The sequence below is a fragment of the Xiphophorus couchianus genome, chromosome 5 (genome assembly GCF_001444195.1).
Source record: "Xiphophorus couchianus chromosome 5, X_couchianus-1.0, whole genome shotgun sequence".
Classification (NCBI taxonomy): Eukaryota; Metazoa; Chordata; class Actinopteri; order Cyprinodontiformes; family Poeciliidae; genus Xiphophorus; species Xiphophorus couchianus.
In genome coordinates this window covers 38227316-38253420 of record NC_040232.1, presented here as the reverse complement: position 1 = coordinate 38253420, position 26105 = coordinate 38227316, and the positions used below count along the sequence as shown (strand labels likewise).

General features: G+C 37.1%; 1 protein-coding gene across 1 annotated transcript in view; it reads right to left on the bottom strand.

The window, feature by feature from the left end:
* Positions 1 to 1117: 1117 nt before the first annotated feature.
* Positions 1118 to 26105, bottom strand: part of mtnr1aa (melatonin receptor 1A a) — a 34999-nt gene continuing 10011 nt past the window's right edge. Inside the window, exon 2 of the mRNA XM_028016264.1 lies at positions 1118 to 3345. Coding sequence (XP_027872065.1) covers positions 2477 to 3345 — 869 coding nt within the window. The 3' untranslated portion in view covers positions 1118 to 2476. The remainder of the gene's footprint in view (positions 3346 to 26105) is intronic.

Sequence of the window (26105 nt, the reverse complement as noted above, 5' to 3'; positions counted from 1 at the left end):
GTTGATTGTTTATAGAAAAAGCAAAACTGATTAGGAACTTTGTAATTTGACAAGAGGTACATGTGGCAAAAGGCTGAAGCGATTGATCGGATTAAGTGCGGTGAATAAATAATTGAAGTAAATAACAAATTTAGAAACTGATTAGTCACTAACTGGAGTATACACACTCAAATAATTAAGCCAAAACTGTACAAATAAATAAATACACATTTCAATTCAAGATAAGAAAACCTTTGTATGTAATGTTTTACGCAGAATTCCTCAAGCGGCGTAGTGATAGCTTCACCTGGTTCAAAACGTACGAAATTGTATAAAGCACCTTTTACTATCCAGTTATCAATCTGCTAATTCCTGCACTGTATTTGTATTGATGTTAGTTAAGCAGAAAAAGTTCAACTTTTCACATATTGACATTAAAAGTGTTAAAAGCAACGATGCATCTTTTGCTACAAATGATCAAGAGTACAAAGGAACGCTGTTATTGCTTTTAGTACGTTAAAAATGTTTGCTTAATACAGGGTCAAGAGATTGAATGAAAAATCTGATGAATGTGCAATTTCTTTTATCCAATTAATGGTCAGAAGAATTGCTAGAATAATTGATTACTAAAATAATCATTAATTGCAGCCCTACAAGATAAAAGTCACATGATAACCTGTGTAAAAGGTCATTCTGGCACAAAGGTCACCGAGTCCTCTGCAGCCAGATGACCGTACTCTGGACGGCAGCATAAACCAGTTCACTGATTAATTGATAATAAACACAAGTGTTCATCAGCAAATATAACGTTACTTTGTTAGGTTGTAAAACTGCCAATGGGAATGGAAAGTGCTACTGGAACGGATGTGTCCACTTATTGCTACTGCAACTTTATCAGACAAATGGCCAGGACAGAAAATCTGCAGAAGCAAACATGTCAGGTCATCAGTAGACGGTGGCAAAATTACAAGAAATGTTTTTAGTGAACAACTCTGTCCTGTTATGGTAAAACTCTTCTTGTCAGATGTTTCCTGAAACATTTTGGCAGTTAAAGTTGATCATAAAAAAACCCAAAATAGCAAAACAGAATGCCTTCTTGGAAGAGTAAAGCGAGCACAGAGTACAGCAAATCCATCAATCAAAGATCAATATTTGATTTTATTTTGCATATGAACACGTTTTTATATCCATGCATACAGTATAATGACTTCACAGGATGGAGAGAAAGTTCCCTCTTACTAATTGTAATATTCCACCTAAAGAATAAGGACAATATTGTACGGCATAATAAGATAGCAGCAACTCATATAGCCGGTACTCAAGTAGTGTTACAGTGTCACAAATATTGTTGTTAAACTCGCTAACTCCATTATTATATGTTCAACAAAAAGTAAAAAGTTGTTGGCCTTAATTATTACTTTTTGATGACCCCTTGTTTTTTACATATATATATAGTTTATTTATGAGACAAATCCTTTATACCACTGGCAGAGACTTACGTATTTTCACACTAAAATTTGCTTCTGATGGACAATGGGGCAAAAATTTCTCAATTCTCAGTTTGAAAAATAGAATTTTCTATCTCTGTTCATATTTTATTGGGATATTTGCTGTAATCAGAACAGTCAGAGTCATGTTTCCACTGCTATTTTGACTAACGTTAATGATTAGTTCCGAGTCGCTGAAGACTCCCTGGACTTTAGCTCCCTCCACCGAGTCTCAGTCCAGATCAAGTTGGGACTCTGACTGGGTCACTTCAACAAATCAGTGATTCCAGAGGAAACATGGTAGTAAAATAAAAGGGTCACCTTACACCTAAATTAGATATGAATCTTTTGGGATTTTATCCTCATTTGTCGGCACCCAAGTTAACATGTATATCATCTTGGTATTTCAGTTCCATAATCTCAGACTTGAAAGATTAGAAATCCCCAAGCTTTGAATGTGATTCAGTGTGGAAAAAAGAAAAAAAAAACTTTGAGGAGGGGTTGATTCCTGTTATGCCAATAAAGCATTTTTTCTATCCACTATTAAGAATGTTTTGTAAAAAAAAAAAAAAAAAATTACATATGTATACTCATTCTAAGGTTGTATCATTTTTTTAAATATGCCTATTCTTGCTGGTTAAATGAAAATGACTTCCGTTATCTAAATCTGCCAGTGGTATGTATAATTTGAGATTCACAAAAATAATTGAAGTCTACATTAATATCATCAATGCAAATATGAAAACAAAGCAGACATTACTCATTTAATTTACTACGTGTACTGTAGAGTCAAACAAAGTGCTTGTTACAAAGAGAAAGAATATAGAAACATCTGTTTTTACTGTGATTGTTCCGAGGTCAGATAGCACCGTACAGTGTGAACGTCTTAAGAGCCCAGAGGACAGAAGCTGTTTAATGTTTATATTTGGGTTTTTTTTTTGTCAGTCAGCCTTAAAAAATAGAGAAACTCTCAATTCCAGCATAAAAAAATCTAGTCTGTGAGTTCTGGTTCAGACAGAGTCCACCTTGACCTGGTTATTGTTGGTCATGAGCGGCGACGGTTTACTTTTGAGTCTCTCCGCTGCGTCGTTGGAGCTGTCCTGGAAGAAGATGCGAGCTGTACACACCGACACCACAATGCGCTTGTACTCCCGCCGGAAGTTCTGGTTCAGCACGCCGTATACGATGGCGTTAAGGCAGCTGTTGAAGTAAGCCATGAAGTAGCTGGCCACAAATAACCACTCGGGGATGAGGGGAACGACGACCTCCGGTTTGATTGCTACAGCTAGGCCGATGAAGTTGAGCGGCGCCCAGCAAACGGCAAAGAGCACAAACACCACAAACATTGTGACGAAGTTCCGGACATCGTTCGGCGTCAGTTTGGGCCGATTGTCTGGCTTGACCCGTCGCCGTACCTGTATAACCAATATCCAAATGCGCAAGTAGCAGTAGGTGACAATCATGATGGGTAGAATGAAGTGGAAAAACACCACTGCGATCGTGTACGCCGAGCTGGCTGACTGCTTGAAGGTGCAGGAGTAAACCCGCCGATCGTAGTGGAGCGAACCCACAAACAGGTTGGGCACAATAGCCACCACAGTCAGTGCCCATATTAGAATCACATAGCACACGGAGTTCTTGTCACTGTAAAGTTTGTCGTATTTGAGGCTGTGACAGATGTAGCAGTATCTGTTGATGGCGATGCCGGTGATGTTGAAGATGGAGCCAATGACGCTGACACCCATGAGGAAGCCGCTGATCTGGCAGTGGACGTTACCCAGGTTCCAGCCATTGTGGAAAATGGAGGTGAGGACCAGAGGGTATGGGTAGATGGCCACCACGAGGTCCGCCACCGCCAGGCTAACCACAAAGATGTTTCCTATAAGTGAAACAAAAGGTGATAAGTCACACACACACACACTTAAAAAAGCTTTAAATTCTACAAAATGGTTGCCTTTCTGCCTTCTTCTTAAACTGTCTGAACAAGGTAGATATTATAAGGTAGATATTTCAATCTTGTTTAACTTTTTGAATTTCCTTTCTACTTCTGCCAAAGTATGAACTTGTTGAGGGACACAAAGAAATAACAGCTTATTTTCTAAAGATGAACTGATAAATCAGTCAGACAATAAATTGGCCATAATTTCCTTAACTCTGTGTCATCGGCCCATGCTTAAATGTGAAGCTGATCTTCACATTTAAGACATTATATACTTAATGTCTGCTTAAATAAATAATGTCTGCTTTATTTATTTATTTAATTGGAGTTGGTTATTTATAAATAAATAACCAACTCACACGTTTAGTTTCAAATCAATCAAATATTTTAAAACCAATTAAGAGACATTACCATTCAGTAGAAATCTTCTTAGCATTTTCTGAAAATGTCTGCATTAGCAACACAGTGAGCTAATAGGAAAACATCAGATTCACTTTGAGTTTGATATTTCAAAACTGCTTTGCAATAGGCTATTTGGTTCACTCAGCACTTTTTAAGTTTTTATTTCAATAAAAAAAAAATTCAAACAAAATAGCACAAAAGTAAATATGGATCCTGTATTAAATGAAGCTTATTCTAAACTGGGTCAATGAAGTTCAAGCATGGCAATCAGTTCATTCCCTCAGGAGACATTCATCTGGGCTTGTTTCTAAAAAGCTGCATGAGTCAGAAGGAGCAGACTTGATGTAGCTGATTTCTGAGCACAAAAAGGAAGAACATTGTAAAAGAATTACGAATGAAAGCATGCCCATCGTTATTTGCAGAGTTAACATCGGCTATCACCTTTTGATGTTGGTCAAAACCAAAAAAGGAGTGTTGCCTGTTGCTAAATAATGCACACCCATACTTGTCAGTAAAAGCTGCACTGTGTGCATGAGAGGCCGGGACGATCCACAGATGTTCCTTTTGTTCTCTGTTGTTTTTCCTGAAAGGAGGAAACGACTGCATTTGCTTTTTGGCAGAGGACACTTTATTACAAAGATGACAGCGAGCACACACCTCTTCTAAAAACAAACAATAATTAAAAGTTAATATTTGGTCATGGAGAGGCATGTCATGACATGCTGACAGTATCTCTCCATCAAACTAAACAGCATTTTCACGTCTTTTTCCTGTCTGTCAGTGGAAGATGTTTAGCATATCATCACGGGGTGTAATGCCGGTCCTGGATTCAATGATTCAAATGTGAAAAACCCCACAGCCATAGACATTAAGATGCATTAATGCACGTCAGATGGAAATCATTTTTACTGCAATTGAACTGCTGCATGAGAAGATGTTTCATTTTTGGGCTGATTTATGTATCAGAAGCACGGTCCGTCTCGCAGGCTGCATGTGCCACTATCACCTGAGCTTAAATATCAAACCACAGATCAGCTGCATAGTCTGTCATTTCCAAAAATACATAACATTAATTGCGTTTAGTTTTTTTATAGGTGTCATTCAGTTGACCTCTACTGAGAGTTTGGAGCAGCTGCTGTTGTAACAAGCAGCTGCTGTTGCAGCTCAACAGAATATATTTATGTTTGTATATATAGTCTACACGTGTTTATATGCTGTCATGCATCTATTTTAGTGAAGTAAAAGTTGGTGAATAGTTTACCAAAGATACCTGCAGAGTCCTGTTTAGCATATTTTCTTTTTCCTGCACAATATGGTGAATAATTGTAGTTTTTTTTTTTTTTAAGTTTATCAGTTTTTCTAAACTTTAGAGGGTCTTTGAAAATCCCAGGAAATACAATTTAAATGTCTGATTTTTCAAAAACTTGCATAAGGTGGAATGTTTTGTTTTTATTTAAGTTACAGGTGATGTCAGTTAAGTGAACCTACGGCTACAGGTGCAGGGAATAACTCAAAACAATCCTTTGCAAGTGAAGCCTTAACGTTACTCATCAGCTCACAAGTAGAGAAAGACATAAAATGTGGTAACTGGAAAAACCAACTGTTTGACCAAATACCTGGGAAATAGATTAGAGATCCACCATGCTGATATTAATATCTAGATCAGTCCCAATATTGAACAAAAAAATTCTAGATTGGTGACAATGTGCCCTATCCATAAGGGCAGATCTATTCAATTTAATTCTATGCTTTGTGTTCTGAGTGATGTCATGCTTTCTTATTTATTTTACATTATATTTAGAATCCTAATTGCACTTTCCGAACCATTTGAAAGAAGATTTGTTGAAGTTTATTTTTACAGGTTTTATCAACCTGTTGTAAATAACTTATTATTTATTTTTCATTGGCTGTTCTACTCCTAATTGCACTGACTGAACAAATTGAAGTTGTTTTGTTTTTATTTGTTGGATCTAGCTTGTGATGCTATTGCTGTATTTAAATGTGTGTTTAAAAAAGAAACAAATGCTTTAGGACAATTCAGTTCTGTTCGGTATCGGACAATACTAAACCTCAGATACTGATACCGATATGAATATCGGTATCAGTATCGGAATTGAAAAAAGTGGATCGGTGCATCTGTAGATTAGACATGACTTTGCAGATGGTTAAAGGATTTGAAGTTTTACAATCACTGTCTGAATAAAAACGAATTTCTCCATTCAGTGAAAACTGAAGCGACACACAAAAGGTCATGATTAAGGTGCACCCCGCCCCTCCCGTGTCTGTTTGTCTCTGTGGAAGCGCTGATACAGAAGGTTTTACACTGTGTTGACCTTGTCAAGGTGAAACGCCTTTGGGACTGCTGGACTCTCTCACTCTCAGACTCTCTCTGTCACTGTGGTCAGTTCTGTGATTGACGCATCATTCTGAGTTTTCATATGGCTTGAGGATAGATATGGCCCAGCGCTGTGTCCCTTTTCCATTTCTGCAATCCTGCACTTTTATCCAATTCCAGTCAGGATTTAGGTACAAGTGAAGCTCATCTGAGCCTTTTTGCCACTGTGGCTCGCAATGAATTTTGACACGGACCGGTAAGCCAAAAAGATATACAGTCCATTTAGGTCAGCTAGATTCTTCCCCCCACCCCATTTTATATCATTAAATCTACAATAATAACATTGTGAGCCTTGATTTCCTCATGGCATATGTACACAGTTCAGAATCATCTTATAAATAGAAAAATAATACAATATTAGCAAGTTAATTTACAACCTTTTCAGCAAATTTTGGCAAACTTTTTTGACAGATTTTTGAAGAAAAATAAATAAAAGGACCTGGACCTTAAGGTCACAAAAGGTCAGTCATCTAGCTCTTCTCATAGCTGCTACAGTAAAGTGAACAGGCTGCAATCAGATACAGAATTCAGCTAGTGTTAGGTTAGGTTATCATTCAGAAAGATTGTTATCTTCTCACTTTTTATTTGTTCCTTTGTTCATTTCTGACCTCGGTTAAAGGTCTGACTCTTTATCTCAGGTTTTCTCCTTCCACAAGCCTTTTTATTTGAAAACAAATCCTCTATCTTTGTTCTGATTATCCAATTAATTATTTCCAGATGTTTTTAGCTCATTTTCTACATCATCACATTATTGCTCATAGTGTCCCAGTCATGCAGGTCATCTTTTTTATTGTGATGTCATCAAAATCACAGAGACAAGAAAAAACAATGGCTATAATCGGTCACTGCTCCTAAAACATAAAGATCCATATTTAATGAAAATTATAATGAATACCTATTTGTGGTTAATAAAATGATCTAATCAGCCATCAGTTAAAAAACGTCACAACGCCTTTGAACCTCGACAGTAATAAAGACGAAAAACAAACAAGCACAGGTGAGACCTTCGTCCTCTTGTTTCTTTTAAAGCGCTTTCCTCTGCAGGAAAGTCGGAATCAGTATCGGACTCTTGTTTCACTTTGAGAGCCGTCCAGATTTTTCTCCCCAAGCAGTGGAAATTTTCAAACCTCTGACAAGTTTTGGAGGTTTCAGCCACACTCTGACTACTGTCCTTCAAAATGCGCTGCCTCGGTTTCCTCAGATGACTGACTGAGTTGTTACCCACATGTTCAGCTCGCTGTCAAAGCTGCAGGATTAATCCTAATTTTGATCAAATCCTGACTTCCACGAAAATGGAAATAGTCACAAATAATAATAATAAATAATTTTCATTTAGATTATTGTTATGCCTCCAACTTAAAAACAATACAATTCCCATTTTTAAGCAGACCTAATTACTTAAAGCCAGATACAAGAAATAATAGGGGAAAAAACCCAAAAACACAGTCATAAGCTGCATTTGCCTAATCTTAAAAATTATGAAGAATGTTTTGCACCAAAAGATTTCTCCCATTTTTGGTCACCAAAGGAGCTCAGCAGATGTGCAGTTCCACCAAGTGTTTAGTGGATGGTTTCATAAAGCATATCTAAAATATAAGAATGAAAATGCAGCTAGGCAAGCTGAAATACCGCAATGCTACTTGGCATACTGTCATTTGAAAAGCAACCAATAGTCTGGCACATGTTGTGTAGCTTAATCTCATATTCAGTTGTTTAAATTCAACAAAGGGTGTGCCGACTGTCTTCAACACGTCACCCGGGATTCTGACATCTCTACAAGTGCTGCAGGTCGTCACCAGGTGGCGCTGGTTTGAATAAGTTTGCCTTGAATCACTGTGACATTCAACCAAATAATAATGATAACTACTGTACTTGTAAAGCGCTTTCAAACAAAGCCCTAAACACTTACAAGGAAATAAAAGGCAAAACACAACAGTGCAAATTAAAAACAGATAAAACACCAAGAAGGCAATGAAACAAGGAAGTAGAGCTTCAAACGTATATGACTGAAATGCCTCCTGTCATGAACAAAAAACCAGAACCGTCCTTTTAATGTGTAAAAAAAAAAGGCATCTGAGAGCATGCCTGGACCTCATTATCTGATATCACATTACAATGGCGCCATGTTTAGTGAGAAAATGTGTGTTATTCTTGGGATTTCTAAAATAAATGTCTATGTTTTTATGTCAAGGTGAAATCTGTTAATATCTATATTACAAAGAGTGGTGACCAATGCACAGCACTACAGTATTAGTACACTACACTGTGGGTTATAATATACTTTTATGTTCTACATGACTATAAAGATCTGTTGTTGTTGTTGTTTACATCCCCAGAACCAGATCCAGACATGGAGAAGCAACATTCTCTAATCTGGAAAACTGGAAAAGTTCTGAAACACTGAGTTCCTGCTAAAAACACATTTGTTCGGAGTTGCCCTTTATTATTTTCCACTTGATGCAGTCTGCTGTGTTTCCTTAGAAATACAAGGTTTTACTAATTTGAATTATAAACTGAACTTGATGCATTGTTTGATAAATAGGATCAGCTGAATGGATGTACTTGTCTGTAAGATTGGATTGAATTTACTTTTTTAAGTGTCTTGACAAGACGCATTGTGAAATGCTGCTACATAAATAAAACTGAAGTGAATGAAACTCAAAAAACGGCCAAAGAGCTGGTACAACTTGAGAGCGAAGCTTTAAAAACAAAGAATGAAAACAAATGAATCTCTAACTATGTTTCTTCAGAAAGCCAGAGGAGATTAACTGGCATGGGAGAACCTTGCTTCTGTGTCTTCTTCTGATATTAGTTAAGAGGCTGACTGCAGAATTTTGTATCAGCTGTAGATTATACAGCAGAAACTGGCCGACAGAGAAGCAATAATCCATCCCTGAGGTGATTAAGGCAGAGATACTTATCAGTACTTTAAGGGGTTTCTTATCGGTGTTTCATGAAGCCAAGCAGGTGGGATGCCAAGCTCCAGATGGGCTTTCTCTTTCAGTAAAAAGTGTCTGGCTGGGGCCTGATGTGACCCCCTCAGGGGACGGGAGAAGGTTGCGAGTTTGACTGAGATGGTAGACCTGTCAAAAGGTAACACAGCCGTCCTAAGGCAAGTTAAAACCTCATTTGTAGCAGAAGAATGAAAGCTTGCTCAGCCGCATATTGTCTCTGATTTCTGTGCTTTAAGCAGATCGTTAGGGAGAAAAGTTAGGACAGGGTAGGCTGGGATGGAGCGGCCCATCGTTCACAGCAAGTCTGTTTTTTGATCTTCTGATGTCAGTTCTATGGAGAAGAGTTCACCAAGTGTTACATCATTAAACCACTACTGGAGAACAACTGGGTTTAGACAACCACAACACTGGCGGAATGATCCCAGTGACAACGTATTGTTACAACATTAGATGTGCTTATAAAAAATATCAGCAGGTTAAGACGTATGATGTAAGTCAATAAGGCACAGCTGCAGTTAGTGAGTTACACCTTTCTGCTACAGTATTTACCAACCAAGTGTTAAAAAATGCATTTCCATCTTCTAACAGGAATATAAAGAACACTAGAAATGAGAAGTAATACAGTGCAAAATTTTTGCTTGGAACGTCTGAGTAGTTCATAGAATAAAAGAACAACTTTCATTTTACTCAAACATTTACCTATAAAGAGTAAAATCAGAAAAATTGATCATCTTAAGTGGTCTCTTAATTTCTGTAGGAAAAAAAAATCATTTTTTTAATGAAATAAAAGAAACATCCACACCCTGTTTTGTCTCAGAGGGTTTGTGTTGGTCGGGGGCGTTCTTGTAAATTTATAAGTTTCTGAAACAGAGAAAATGATCCCAGGAATCAGAACTCTTAGATCCCCAGACTGATGGAAGTAATGAGTTGAGCAGCGGGAGCCATGCTAGCTAACAGGAAAGTATTAAATAAAGATGAGTCCCCTAGGAATGGGAGGAAATACAGTTTGTAATTATTTGCCTGTGTGTGTGTGTGTTCGTGTGTAGGGGTGTGATATGAAAGTTTATGAGCTCTGAACATCTACCATGTCACGGGTTAGAGGAGGTTTGTGATGGCTCCTGGTTGTCTTCCAGAGAAACACACAACATGAAAACAGCTTCACAACTACATCGCTAAAACTTAAAAATAAAATGCAAATATAACCACTGAGAGAGGAAACCAATAAAAAAGCCTGAACAGATGAAGCCTTAATGAAGAGGCAGTGATTACATTCCCAAATCACTACTGGGTTTGCTGGTGTTGTGTTTATGAATACAGACTGTGACAGCAGTGAATGGTCAGCACAACTAATCCCCTCGCATGTCGCACTGAAGCTATTTCAAGAGAGTGGAATGAACGCAAAGCTCACAGAGTACAATCCATTAATATAGACATAAGACATAATCTGTCAATATCCATCTTCTTTACGAGATAAAACATTTTTTTAGCCCTTCCTGGTAGAGAAAAATAGGAGATCCTCCCTTCATTTGGAAACAGGAAGAAAAGGTTTTATAAACTGGCCCTTGGTGCCTTCTGTCCTCTAGAGCTAACTGCCGCTAGCTATTTTACCTTTGCAAACATATCCGTACTTCTTGAACGTTTTTACATTTAATCATTTTACAACCATAAGCTCAATATTTTATTACAATATTATCAAGGTGACTCAAAGCAGCACATAGCAGTCAAAGTGAAAAAAAAAATGATAGGTCAATTTCAAAACTTTAACAAAAGATATTTTGAATATAGATCTGAAAAGTGTGGCCAGGATTGGCATCCAACCTCCCTGACTCAATACTTTGTAGAATGACTTTTCACTGTCGTTGCACCTGCAGGTCTATTTCTGGGTAGGTCTATACATGATTGAATTTATTTTCCTCGTTCTTTTCTTGACTGGGCCATTCTAACACCTCAATATGCTGTAATCTAAATCTGCTTTTAACTAAAACTTTAGTGTTATGGTTCTGTTGGAAGATGAACCTCAATTTCAATCTTAAGTCTTCAGCCTCTGTGTTTTGCTCAACCCAACTTCTAATTAACCACAAGAAGTCGAAGTCTAAATAAATAACAATTATACAACAAACAGTCATTAACAAATGGCCATGGCAGTGTAATTTTCCTTTTTGTTTCCATGTTTCAATTCAAGGTTTTTCCCCACCTTCCTCTGGTCCTGTGTAATTATCTTATCAGGCTGAGAATGTTTCCCCATTGGTAGGAGATTCCTATAGGTGGGACGGCTGTGAAGTAATCCTTCCAATATATTCAATCAACTAATTTTTTTTAATTGTTTTGCAACTTTTCCTCAAAAAGCAGAACCTCTACTTGGAAAAGGAATAAAACTAAAAATTTAAAACAATTTAGTTGTATGAACTATTCAAACAGCCGCTCTTTTACTATGTAAAACATGCCTAAATTATTTCACATCCTTATAATCCGATAAGAAAGGGAATGGCGTTTAATCTTGGAGATCCCTTGTATGCTTTTGATTATTTTGACATTTTCCACAAAGGTTTTACAGAGTAAATTCTTGTGACTAAAACAGCCTCCACAAGACTCAGCTTAGACACTCAGCATTGTTATTGCCAGAAACTTCTCAATCCTGGTCAAAAGTCCCAGGTTGCTTATTTTGTAAGCACACACATATATGCACGAGGCCGCAGGTTAATTCATTAGTCATTAATCCTTCCCTTGACCCTTCACTGCACAGGAGGGAATAGCTGGTGAACTGGCCCACTTTGCAAATATGTTCTTAGCTTTACACTCAAATTGATTTAGACAGTGGCCGTTGCACACTTAGTAAAGCACACACAAGCCATAACAAAACCCACCTGAGTGGAGACATCAGTAACTTAGCACCTTCACATCAGTAACTTAGCACCTTCACATGATGATTCAGGTAAAATTGTCGAGTTTGACTGACAGGTATGAATGACATATTGTCTGACCAAGTTGCACCTTATTTCTTTCCAAGTACAGCGTTAAATGACACCATCTGCTGCTGCCGCGTTGGAGATCTACTTTACAAAGGAGGAGCAGAGCAGGTTCTGAGATACACAGCAATGCCAAGTATTTTCAGAGCAAAGTCACAAACTCAACTTTTACATTCCAAAAATTATATCCATCTAATCAAGGGCTCAGGGGAGTTGATTATAAGCATTTGTACTTTCTCACTATTCTCTGAATATAAGTGTAAGTAATTTTCTAAAACATAGAAATGTTCCTCACTCACTGTGACTGAGGAGATATTTGATCTATTATTTTCAAAATAATAGCAACCAGCTAGGGAGTCCAGAGCATGGCCAAAGCTAATGGGTCATCCAGCAGACAAAAGACAGAGCAGGATGATGGTGTAAGCTATGGCTCTGGAACTGTGCAGGTCTGATTTGGTGATAGTGATAGTACCTGTGAGAGCAACATTTGACCCTAATGACAACAGTCAAGTGTCACTGCCAAGCAGTGACATGCAGTCAGGGGAGGCAAGTCAAGCAGTGCCTCACTCATCATCTTGTCAACTGAAATAGGTACTAACAAGGAGAAAATTGAGTTTTTCAATTGACTGCTCTATAACTGTGTTTTCTGTATGATTTAAAGATTTTCATGGTCAAAATAGCAAATGTACGCATTGTCTGTTCAAGTACATGGAAGAAAGGCGAAATGCAAGACTGATGAGCTGAATCTCATTCATTTTGTTCATGTTCAAGATGAGATTGTTCCCACAGCATGCCACACAGTGGTCCACCAACTCTCAGTATGCAGCTTCTTGATCACCTCTGCAGAGTAATCTGAGTATTTCTGTAGAGGACAGAAGTTGAACTTGTGCTGGAAGTCTAAAGTGTACACAGTGATAAGGAATGGTGAGAGTAGAGTAGCCTGTGTTGCTCCTGTGTTGCTGACCACCAGGTTAGACATAAACCATGGTCTGTTTGTGACCATCATCATCTCCAGAGACTTCTTCCTCCCATGATTGTTGAGGCCTCCACCTGTGTCTTCTGGAGTTTCCCACAGAAGGTGAGTTTCTTTGGTACCAGAACCAGACTAGATGTCTTCCACATCAACAGAACCTTCTCGTGGGTCAGGCTAAGGTTGAAGAGATGTTGCCGACTCTTTGGTTGACACTATCTGGACCTGCAGCCTTGTTCCGGTTCAGTCTGTCCAGCTGCCTCTTCACCTGACTACTAAAGATAGACATGGGGGGGAGGCAAAGGAAGCAGCAGCATCTCCTGATTTGGTTGAAGACCACCTTGTAGATGGAGAAGAGACTGAGGTGGAAGATGGTCTAACAAAATAGAAGCCACTATGTAGATTATTTCTATCATATAGAAATAATCTACATAGTGGCTAACATGGTTTTATTGCATTAAAATAAAGAAATACTTTGCTTTAACCTGCAAGGTTTTCATTGAAATTCTTTTTCAATGACACACCTGGTGTACTAAGGAATGGCAGCATAGCCAAAGTCCCACTGCACCAGTGCTCCAGTCAGGATGTAGAGTGCTTATTTGGAACATGGAACCACCAACTACCTTAGTAGTGTGAGATATTTTACAGGCACAACTTGAACATCAGGTGTGCCTGATGCAGATGTTTAATAATGTTCAACACTCTGGGGTGAGCTTCTTTAAGAATCAAATTGGCAAATAAGTTACACCCTTAATGACGTTAGGATTATAAAACACTACTATTAGCTTCAGTAGTGCTACAACCAGAGGTACGGGCTAATGATTGTGTCTACAAGGTCATATTGGAGAGCAACAGGTTACTCTCCACAAGTGGTCAAATGTCATCTTTTTAGGAGCCACATAGAACCAAAGAGCTACAACAATCACCGCGATCTTATGTACCGCATTAGAATAATTCAGTGAGATTACTGAACCTGACTGTCTTTATCTGCAACAATCTGAAAAAAACCCACAGAAAAGAAAAAATCTAATCTCATCTAGTGTTTCAAATGATAAATTTTTGACTTATTGCAAAGTAAAGCTGTCAAAACAGCAGCTCTTTTATTCATACACAGATCTGAAAATGAGTTGTTACAGTGTAATATTTCTCACAAAATGGTGCATTACTTCTCCATCATGCTGCATGCCATGTGGATGTGTCCTGCAAATATTAGAGAAAATGAGGCTCTCGCTGCTCAGAACAGCATGGACAGGAACATGAACCGCCTAATTCTCTATTGCTTTTGGACAACTCCCAAAGAACGCTGGAGCAAACCCAAATGCTGAGTGGTTATGTCTGAGAGTGTGACAAAACACACTCATTCAGATAATAATCACAGGGAGCATGTTAATGGGTTATTAAAAAAAATGCATACTGTGCTGAGGAAGCCGAGCTCTTGCTCATTAGAGAGAAGCAGTGGATTCTGCTAATTACTTCACAAACTTGACAGACACACAAAAACAGAAAAAAAAGAGGAAAATAATCCGCCTCTTTGGGATTATCCTACACCTTCAACACGGCAACTGCACTGTCAAAACACGACTGTTCCCAAACTGTTGCTCTCCTAAAGCCCTCCAGAAAAACAAACCTTAGTGTTGTGTCCAATCTGTAGCCGTACACAACCTTCAGAATAAGAAATAATCTGCATAGTGGACAACATGGTTTTAATGCATTCAAATAAAGAAATACTTTGCTTTAATCTTAATATATAAATTGAAGGATATTTACCACTTTAAAACCAATGGTTTAAGATTTTTATCAGTCAGAAAATTTTGTACATTTTTACATAGCTAAATTTATTTTGACATTTAAAAAAAAAGACAGAGATGGGAATTTTACATATTTTGTTTCTTCCAGTATATTCAAGTCTAAGTAAAGTTTTAAATTTGGCATTTAAAGTTAACATATACTTGAAAATGATCCACTAAAACAATAATTATTATTATTTTAGATGTTTCAAGACTACAACAAATAGACTGAGAAACAGTTTCTTCCCCACAGCCGTCAGAGCCATTACTCCCTGCCGCCCCCCCCTCCCACACATATCATAACCTCACAGTCACACATACATATCCCCCAACCCCACACAGCCATATTGTTCTGCACTTTGCACTGTCACATTATCTGTACTTTGCCATAATTGGACCTGCTGCTACTTCTTTGGTGTGGTTGAGTGCCTTTAGTTAATTTAGTTGTATATATTGTTATTATTATTATTGTGTGTTTGCTTATTTATACTGTATATATTTGACCTTTTGCACGGGAGCTGCAATGGAAATTTCGTTGAATTCTGTTCAATGACAATAAATGCTATCTATTCTATTCTCTATTCCTCTATTCATAAATGTATTTATAATTTGTTATTTTTCAGCTAATTTCAGTTGTCAGGGACAGGTAACTTTTCTGTAGACCAAAGTATTCACCACCTTCAGTTCTATGTCAAATCTGTCATGCACTGTCAACTCCATCAGATGGACTTTATGTGGTTTTTGTTTTAAATAATATTTCTTTTGTTTCTTGTAAATGCATTTGTCTGAAAAACTGAATAAGAATATCGCTAATAGGGTCATTAAAAATAATTTTATATTTATTTTTGTCAGATGGTGATGACAAAGTTCTGGGTCAGGTCCATTAAAAATGTAATTTTCAAATAAAAAATGTTGCAACTGGGAGCCTGCACCATGGTATCTTTACATTTCCAAAACATTATTTGTCATATTTGTATATATAAACTTGAGGAATAATAAAAAATAAAAAAAATCACTACACGTAAAGGAGATCTGTCCAGAAACAAATGGAGTTAATGTGTTAACTCTGCTCACCCACTCATCTTAGTCTGTTACATTTCATCAACCCCATCCTCCCTTAACCTTTAATCCTTTCATTTCATCCATCTTCATTCATAACAATGTTTTGCTTCTTTGTAGTGCATGTTTCGTCTGGAGGGTTCATCCCTCATCCCTTCATCCCTTCATCCTCACCCCTTCATCTTTACCCCTTCATCCCTCCAACAATAAATCTTTAAAGCTATATCTTTGTGGCGTGGTCCTTGCTAGTGAAATGGCTGCAGTTCTGAATCCAGCCAAAGTGGAGTAAACAAATGAAGTTATATAGAAACTACGTCAAGTTATTACTACTAAAAGGAAATCAAAAGCATTTGAATCATGAGGTGTATTTAGTTTTATTGTTGTGCTTTGGTTTCATCTTTATTAAATAGTAGATGGTGGAATTAGCTTCATATTTTGTAAATTAGAGTTAAAACATAAAATGATTTGACCACATGGTAAAGACCAGGCAATTTCTTCACCAAACATAAAACAATAGAGCATGTTCTTTCATATTTTTACTTCATGCAGCTAAATAAAGCCTTTAATACTTCAACAGGTTTAAATTTCCAACGAGTCTTGACAGAGCTCACCCTTTCCATAAATAGTACCACTTCCGATCCAAATTTAGTCAACAATACCAACCTAAGAACTGCTTTCCAATTTTAGAAGCGCCTTAGTATGAACTTCATCCATAATTTGTACGGACAGCGTGGCCCCGTCTAACCCCTGGAACGTAACGCTCCCCCTGCCCCCATGTCTTTACTGTGCACTTTGTGAAATAGTTAATTTTTAATGGTGCACTCATCTGGAGTGCGTGTATATGAGAGTTAGTGTAGTATGATAAACTGCAGCGCTGAACCGAGAGAGTGGCCTGATAAGGCTGTGTGAGGCCGTGTTCACAAGGCTGCATCAAATGGCATTCATGTGTCTGCCATAATAATCATCATTACATCCTGTTACAGTGAATCACTGCGCTGCCTCATGCAGACTGCTGAGGCTTCCTGATTGAGCTGTTTGCCTTTCAGTCCAATGACTCAACTCTGGACATTTTTTTAAAACCCTATTAATGACAACAACAAAAAAAAACTTAAGTAGTGATTCCCTTTTGTGGCTTTTTTGGTTTATTTTTGCGAGATTAAGCAAAGTATTTGATTCTATTTTTTGAACTGTACCTCCTCTTCTTTTTTGCTTTTTTACACTTCGTCATTACTGTTGCATTTTAACAGTCATGAGGTCTGACACATTCACAGCTAGAAGCTGCAGAGTCCAACCTTCGTCTCTACTGTAGTCCAGCAGTGGTGGACCAAAGAGCTTCCTCCAAGGTCACCTTGGAAGCAGAAGGATGCATTTCTTTTTGTATGTTTTCTTTCTCCAAAAAATTGGGTTCCTCCCTTTTCACTTGCCATCATCTCTGTCCTCCAAATCCCTGCATGTGTGTAACAATCAAATAGTTAAAACTGCGCTGCAGGCACTTTACAGTATGTATGTGTTATGCACAGTTCCCCTTGAATAAGCAAAAGGCTTTACTTGATCTCACTGCCCTAATGGTCCACAAGGACGTCATCTCAAGCTAACTCCAAGCACAAAGAAGTTTTCACTTAATAATATAATGAATGATTAAAAATAGCACAGGGAAACATGAGGGGGCGGGCAACAAATGGAGTTTGTTTGAGACGGGACTTGAATTGCGAATGGAAGCAACGTGATCTCATGTACGGAGCATCTCAAGAAATATTATTAAAATTGAGTGTCAGGTCAGTTCAGTTTAATTGTACACTGTATAATTACTGTACTTGTATAACAGATGTCATCTGAAGGCCCTTCACAAAATGCTCACCTGTTTTACACAAACATCAATTTAATCTGAACAGATAGATTGAGTCGATTACATATGTTCCAATGTACTCCAGTTATTAAACATGGCAGTCAAGTTCTGTTTATTCTTTTGATTTCCAATTCAAGACTACAAAAATTGAAATTACATGTTGCTGTTAGGCCTGCCACAGTAAGCAATAAATCAATTAATTATGTGATAAATGAAAAGAAGCTCAATAACTTCCTCAATCATTTGCATAATTTAGAGTTTTTCTCTTTTCTCTCTTTCTACCAAAAACTGGATGATAAAAGTCTTCAGTCTGGTGCTTTGGTCTCTAGCTCTTTTCTTGAAGGACAATTTTGTTTACAGAGATTTCATAATTCCGTTTATTTGCTATTCCTGTTGCTTTGCTTTTTTATTTTGAATATTTAAAATGTCTCCCACTTCCGATTAAATGCTTGTTAGAAATGAACGTTTATTGATCTTTGGTGAGAGCGAAGTGGCTTTATTACACCATTACTATTATGTAACCTGAAAAATGGTTTCCAAGCCACAATGTTATTGTGAAGAGCAATAACTTCTATCACAATGTATCATCCAGCAACATTTGTTATTGTATCAGCCCTAATATTAATTAAGAGCAAAACAATATACATGAATACAAATATACAGTAGCTCATATTTTAATTATAGGAATATCAACCTAGACTGTACATTTCAGCCTATGCTCTCAGTAAATTACTGGAGTTTCTTTCTCAGGTTTAGGTCAGTCACCTACATGTGTCTATCCAATGCCTTTTAAATTTAATCCGTTTGTTGCTGTTATTCCCTCTTTTACCACATTTCTTCCTTCCACCGGACATTAAAATTAAAATGTTCAATACAGAACTCTAACCATCCAGCTTCTTTAGCAGTAACCTTTCTCACCCACTCTCCTTATCAGTGTCAGTGATTACTTGTTGATCAACTGGCAAGTTAGCAGACTTCTCCATGATTATGGTTTCTACATGAATATTGTAGAAGCACAACATTCATGTGATTTTGTTTTTTGTTTTGAGAAACTGAACTTTGGGGTTTCATTAACTGTAGGCCATAATTCAGTTCAATTCAATTCAGTTTATTTCTTTGGGCCAACACACTGCAACTGTCGTCTCCAGGCACTTTACAATAAAATAATTTTAATTCAATCCCATACATTCCAATGGATTCTAGTTATCAAAGTGTACAGTACGGACAATCAATTATTCAAAGTAGCGTAAAGAGTGTCTGTATGAGGAAACCTAGCAGATTGTAATAAACATTGACATTAACAATTTGAAATGAAGCCCTGTAAGATGAGTTTCATTATTTTAAATGACTTTCAGAAATACATTGACAAAAATTTATAAAAATAACACATTTACTGAAATGCACTTGTAGCACTAACACTAATTTTTTTATTCTGGCCTCAAGACAAAGCACTCTTTGATCAGTGAGCATGCGAAACGAGAAACAGGGGGTCTCCGCAATGTTAAACACCTGCTCTTGTTAGATTTGACCACATCAAGCGGGGGTCACTGTTTCACACTAATAAAGAACCTTGATTCTCTCTGCCCACCAGGCCATTCTTTAATCTGGAATCCACAGGGTTTGTTACAAAAAAATGTCTTCTTGCCTGACTTGCTTGATGCAAAACGCTATTGGCAGAATTCCTCCACAGGTATGTAGCCTGACAACCTAAAATCCTCAGAGAACAGTGGGGGTGTTGAATCAAAGTGATACAAACAGACAGGGTGTCGTGGAATATGAAGCCTGGAAGGTCAGATTTAAGTGAGAAGAGAGAGAAAAAAAAAACAACATCAGGCATCGATTGTACCAGGATGGGTAAAGCTTGGGAAGAAGTGGAATTAAAAAGGTGGGGAACTAACAAGTAAGGCTTGGTTTATACTGTATTAATAAATAATATAAAAAATATAATGTTAGACACTGTGTTTTTTATTTAACAAAATTTTTAAAAATAGCCAATGACAATGATAGGCAACAATGACATAATCCAGGAAATGACAAGCTGAAAGTCTAAGACTTCTCTGGGGAAGTAGGGAGAAATGTTGATCTTTTGAAATCAACATTTAAAGGTCTAATCAGGCACTAACATCTTTTGGACTTGTGAGACTTTGCTTCTATAAAATGTATTTTTAATTACAACTCTTCTTTAACTTTAACAGATTCTGCTGCATTGTTACTGTAATAGTGCAGTTGTTGAACGGAAAATATACATCTGTTTGTACAGTTTGCCTTAAAATAAATGGTTGCTATGGAGACTTGGTGACCCAGACTCAGTGGGGACGCTGGAGGATTTATTTTACCTCAGAATTTTATCGGAATAGTAATTAAAAATAATAAAATGATATTGTGCAGCCAGGCGCATTATCAACCCCTGATGATTTAAGCACTTTAAATATTGCTCTGACTGTAAATATCAGCAATTTAAGTTAAGCAACTATTTCTCTGAATCCATTCCCAGGCTTAGGGAGGTCAACACGCATGAAAGCCATGTTCTTTTGTCATTCCTACTTGAATGATAGTCATCTTACAAATTTTGAATTTGGAATGGACTTTCAGTGCCCTAAGTGACCACCCCTGATGGGAAGACCAAAACAATAAATTCACTAATATTCTAATAAACTATAATATTAATGAAAAGTCCATTTATTTCAGGAACTTTATCACTAATGAATTAATTACACAGAAGTTTGAAAGCCTTGATTTCTGTTTATTATGATAATTTTACATTTACAGTTAATGAAAACATGACCTTTAAACTTACAATACTGCGTCAGACCAATAAAAAATATCAGAAATGTGGGCTTACTGAAAAATATGCTTCATACTTGCTCAAAGGTTCTGAACTTTCCAAAACGAGACTATTCATGTTCAATAAACAATCTTTTGAAAATGAAAATGCAAAAAACACAGATAAGGTCACCGCATTGAGGAAAAAAATCAGAAAACTAGAGTAATCATAACTGACATCAAACAACATCCATCAATTTTTTAAATAACTTCTTCTACAAGCAAATGACATGGTTAGACCCTTTGGTTAGAGGAGCAATTTTTCCAAAAACGTTCAGGCATGGCAACCGGAAAAACTACAGAAACTGGCTGACTTCGACACCACCCTGACCCGATACAAGCGTTGGTTATAGCTGTTGTTTGTAATAATCACGGAACCTACCATCATGTGCAAAGAAGACCAGCGATGAAAAGGATGAGACAACAGAGATTAGGAGCTGTAAAACATGTGAAGGGCTTATGGGGCCATTCTTTATTGTTTTATAAGAGTCTTAAAACAATCTGAGCAAACACATTCACAATTACTTTACTCTGCATAATTCCTAGGAATATTACGTGTAGCTGTCACAGTCGCTCAGTATTGGCCAGAGGGAGTATTATTGTGCCCCTACATTTTCTACTAATAGCCAATATGTTTCATATTGATGCACCACTAACAATCCAGAAAATAAGAGGCAAGGATTGGTTTCATTTGTTTTAATTTATCAAAATAAAAAGATAAATATTAATGCTTTGATTCAATCCCAACTCTGTGATGTAATACAACACATTATATTATTATAAAGAAAGGCAATGATACTTTCTTGAGTGAATGACAAAGGCATATAATGAAAAAGAAAAAAAAATTCAGAAGGACATCTGTCAAACTTCCAGTACAGTGTGTGAAAAATCTGCCAGTAATCGATGTGCCTATCAGCTTTTCTGTAACTCAAGGGTAAATTGGAAAAACAGATTTTCTAGATTATGTGTGATGACAAATAATAACTTTTCGGAAAGGGGTCCACATAGCTGCTCATTAGTGGAAAATTGTGAACCCGCTTACACACAGATGGCACAAATACTGGTGTTCTAAAATAGTGAATGAGTAAATCTTATACTTTAAATAACAAAATAAAAAATGGATAACAATTCATAACACCATTAAAAAAAATTCAATTAGAAGGCATGCACATTTACAAATATATTTATATTTTATACTTATATATTTCTATTTATGCAACGTACAGCGGTTGAAAGTGCTGTGTGGCTCAAGCCATGAAGAACTGACTAGCTGGTATCAATCTGTTATAACTATGTGATTCAACAATGCAGTTTCTTAACCCACTCTGGGTCCAGAGGACAAGTTTCACGAAAGAAACTCAGGACCCCTGAGTTTAATCCTGGACTAAACTTCCTTAGTGGGAAATGACGCTACAATTTCCAGTCAGGAGGTTTCAACCATTTTACAGTCTTATTATTATTGTAGCTATTTAGTGAAGAACTGTACAAATTGACATAATTCCTCACTGTGTTAGCTAAAGATTCCGCAAAAGTGTCCATGTCTCCTGCAAAGACAAAAACCAAATAGAGGAAGCGGGCTAGCTGAAGAGAAATATTGACATTGCTGTCCAAGCGCATTTCTGCATAAAACATGGCAATAAACTTCTTTTCTTGCAAGGACAAAACGCACAACCTTCCACTTTCTCCTACTGGCAGAGAGAAGACATTTGTTGCCATGTCCAGGAGTTTGAATCCAAAGGATATATTAGTTGCTGTTTTGTGCATCCAGTAGCTATCTATACTTCACAGCTGAAGAAATAAACCTTTCTTCATCCTGGATCCTGGTTTTATTCAGAATCCTGCAGAAGGAACCTTGAAATTACAGGTTTCCCAAGATTGCTGTCCACAACATGACACTGGCTGTTGATTCCTTAAAATCAAGGCTCAAAACACACCGATATAAAGTTGTATTTGATTACTAGCAAAGGGCAACATTGATCAACACTTTTTATGTGTATTTTCTTGATGATTTTGATGATGGAATATGACTAAATTTTAAATTTGCTTGTTTCGTAATGGGTGTCTGTGTGATAATTTTATGCTATAAAGCACTTTCAACTGTTTTGTTGCTGCAATGCGCTATACAGAAAAACTTGACTTGACCAAGCTCTGATGGCATGCTGACCAGAGCTGACACAACCATGTTTTAAGCTAATGTGTGCTAACTGACAATACTGCAAGTCATTGGCTGGACAGCTAATTGTCTCCTGGTTCCAGAGTCACACAGAGCCAGCTGAATGCCTAAACTCAGCTCATCCTTTGGAACTTTGTTCACAATAGGTTGTGTTCTGGACAGAAATAACAGCTGAGGATTATAAATTTGGATTTTTATTGCATTACTTGATACTTAGAGCCCGTTCCAAATAGAAGAGTGATGCTGCTAAAGGCACCAAATATTCAGACTGTTCAAACTGTATCCCAATGAGTGTTTTAATCGCTGACAGAACGGTAAGTTGAGCTTGTCTCTTTTATGGGTAATTTCCTTCCCATTTTTGGCCACAAAGTAGAGAAACAGAGTCCTGAAATCATTCTAAAATATCCTTTTTTCTTAAAGATAATAGTAGCTAAAACATACAGTAGTTTCTTCATGTTTGTGCCATCAACTGTAGGTGAACCGCTGATGCTCGTAAACAATTTATCTTGTCATTTATCGTGCTTTGAACTGAAAAAAAGATTGTTTAGACAGCAAAACATTATATTCTTTATAAATAGTTGTAGAAATTAACTCTTGATAAGGCTATTGATTTGTAATTCACTCAAAAATTTATAATACATAAATTTCTCAAAATAAAGTTTTGTCTTTTGCATTGTGAAATGGTATTTGGAATACATACCAAGTATGACAATTACTCCAACTGATCTTATTTAGCTTAAAAGCTAATTTGCTCATCAGTGAAACTCTTCAATACAGTCACTGGACTTTAAATAAATCTGGCTTCTCAATATTCATAATCCATGCTGGACTGATTTCATTACATAATTTTATTGACTCTATTTCTACACTTTTAAGTCTAGCCGTTAGTTGTCTTAGTTCATCAAACGTTTATCTTTTTCTTACCAGCATAACGAGTTTGATGATTAGAGTGTTTAACTATAAGGTTGAATTACTTTGTTAATAAAATCACATCTGAGTGAGAGTACTTCTTTGTATTTATTTTAGATATAATATTTGCTGTTCAAAGAGTGTGTGGTGTGGGGCTTATGCCTTTATCTCTTCTTCTAAAACCTACGCCTTATAAGGCAAATATTTAGACAATAACGGAGACAAATCTATTTGGCTATTATTTTCCTGATAATCAGGCAGTGCCCCGGCTTGGTAATGTTGATCTAAATTACTAGTTTCATCAGTAATTGCCCAAAGCAATTATTACAGTTACTGTATTCATAGCCAAGTCTGGACTCCTACTGGTTCCAACAAAAAGGAACATCTGCATATAATTAGTGATTGTTGGTTAGATTTTTGTTTTAAAAATTATCCTAGAATATTGCTTGTCCTGACATCAAGAATCCTAAAACATGAACCATGGTATCCCACGATATTTGCTTCCAGAGTACTAGACTTATCACACACACGCACGCACGCCCACACGTCAGTTACTTCTCCTGTATGTTTATCTTTTAGATTAGAAACACAACCACCTGCCTTCACCTCATACATTGTGTCTGAGAACACCAACAACAAGCAGAGTAGGCCTGTCGCCATGAACAATAAATCAATTAATCGCACGATAAATTAAAACTATCGACGTCATTTTAATTATCGGCTTTATCGTTTCTTCCGGCCTTTTTCGCTTTCTGTTGATGACACTGAATGAAAAAAGGCTAATCTCCAGTGTTCTCCACTGACCCCCCCTTCCTCATTTCCTTAATGTAATGCCCAGTTCACACTACATGATCTTAGCGTTGTCGGCCCATTTTCAAACCCTGACAGACCACACATTAGCCGACAGAAATCCTAGATATAACGGTTCGATCGGGTTCATTCCTGCCGTGTGGTGTCCAACAATGGACACAAAATAATCACTACAAGTTCAGTTAATTAATTTTAAAACCAGACATTAATCAATGCTTTACTACAATCTACCTGCAATGCATGTGGCTAGTGTCAGTCCTGACTGAATGAAAATCATTATAACCTATTTATGTCACGTTAATGAAGAGCAACTGAAAAGTTACCGGGTTTATCAACTGCGGTAGCAATTTTGGCTACCTGTCACATTCAACAGGTGGCGTCAACCTCCCAGTCGGGGAAAACCCCTGATTTAGATTGGAGCGACAACGACGATCTACTGTAACACACCACACACTACAGGATAATCGGTTACAAAAGCGACAATCTTAGAACTAGAATTGTCGTAAGGGGAAAATCGAGGCAAAAAATTGTGTAGTGTGAACTATTGCATCAGGTAGTTGATGTGCCCATTTTCTCTATTTAAATCTAATTATTACTGAAGGGTAATATAATATACAGACTTCATAATCTGCACTCTTTTGGTTGAATGCAGTATTTATTTCCACTTTGGCTTCATGTTGTTTGGTTTTTATTCAAGTACATTTTTGTTAATGCAGACTGAGAATCCATTTTATTTTTGTTTTTGGTTGTTTTACTTTGTTTATCAGTTCCAGTGTTAAGTGTTCTTTTGAAAATAAGGTCTTCAAACAATATTATTTGTTTGTATAATTTTTGAGACAATTAATCACTCAGCAAAATTTGTTTTCGTGACAGGCCTAAAGCAGAGCAATATAAATCTGATCCCAGCGCCAAATAAAATATGTGCAAGGTAATCATATTTTAAGTTGATGTGATCAGATATTTAAGAGTTAATCCTTTGTAAGAGCGAGAAAGGCTCCTGACAGCAAATCAAGAAGATCTACAAGATGTGATTATCGAAACAGTATGAAGGCTAAGACATGTTTTAGGGCACAGTGAGAAAGCGCTTATGCTGTCCATAAATTACCAGCTGAGGAGGAGCCTTTGGGTAGGCCGCTAGCGCTCTGTTTTACCATGTCCAGGCTGCAGCTCAGACGTTAGCTGAGGAGTTAAGTGCCCTGAGAAAAGAAAAGAGATCCTTATCGTGTTACACTCATTGTCCTGTTATTCAGCTCGGACAAGCTATTAATTAAATCCAAAGTCATGACCCCCAGCCACTATGGTTCCCTAATTACTGACTGTTTTTCTCCAAATGAATCTTTTCATTGCTTTTCACGTAACGTTAAGCTGCTCGTCCACACTGTGCCAGTCTGATGTTTATCATGGTCGTCACGGCTGTGACCTGCTGAGCAGCTATGGCTCCTGCACCTTCACATATCTCTCATACAGAACTGTAAACATGAGACACTGAGACAAATATGAACCAAGAATAAGGTTTGCATAACCTTTACACAGGTTTCCTGAGTTATCAGAATTAAAATTTCCCCATCAGCTGCATGAAATATGAGACTGCCCCAGCAAAATAGTT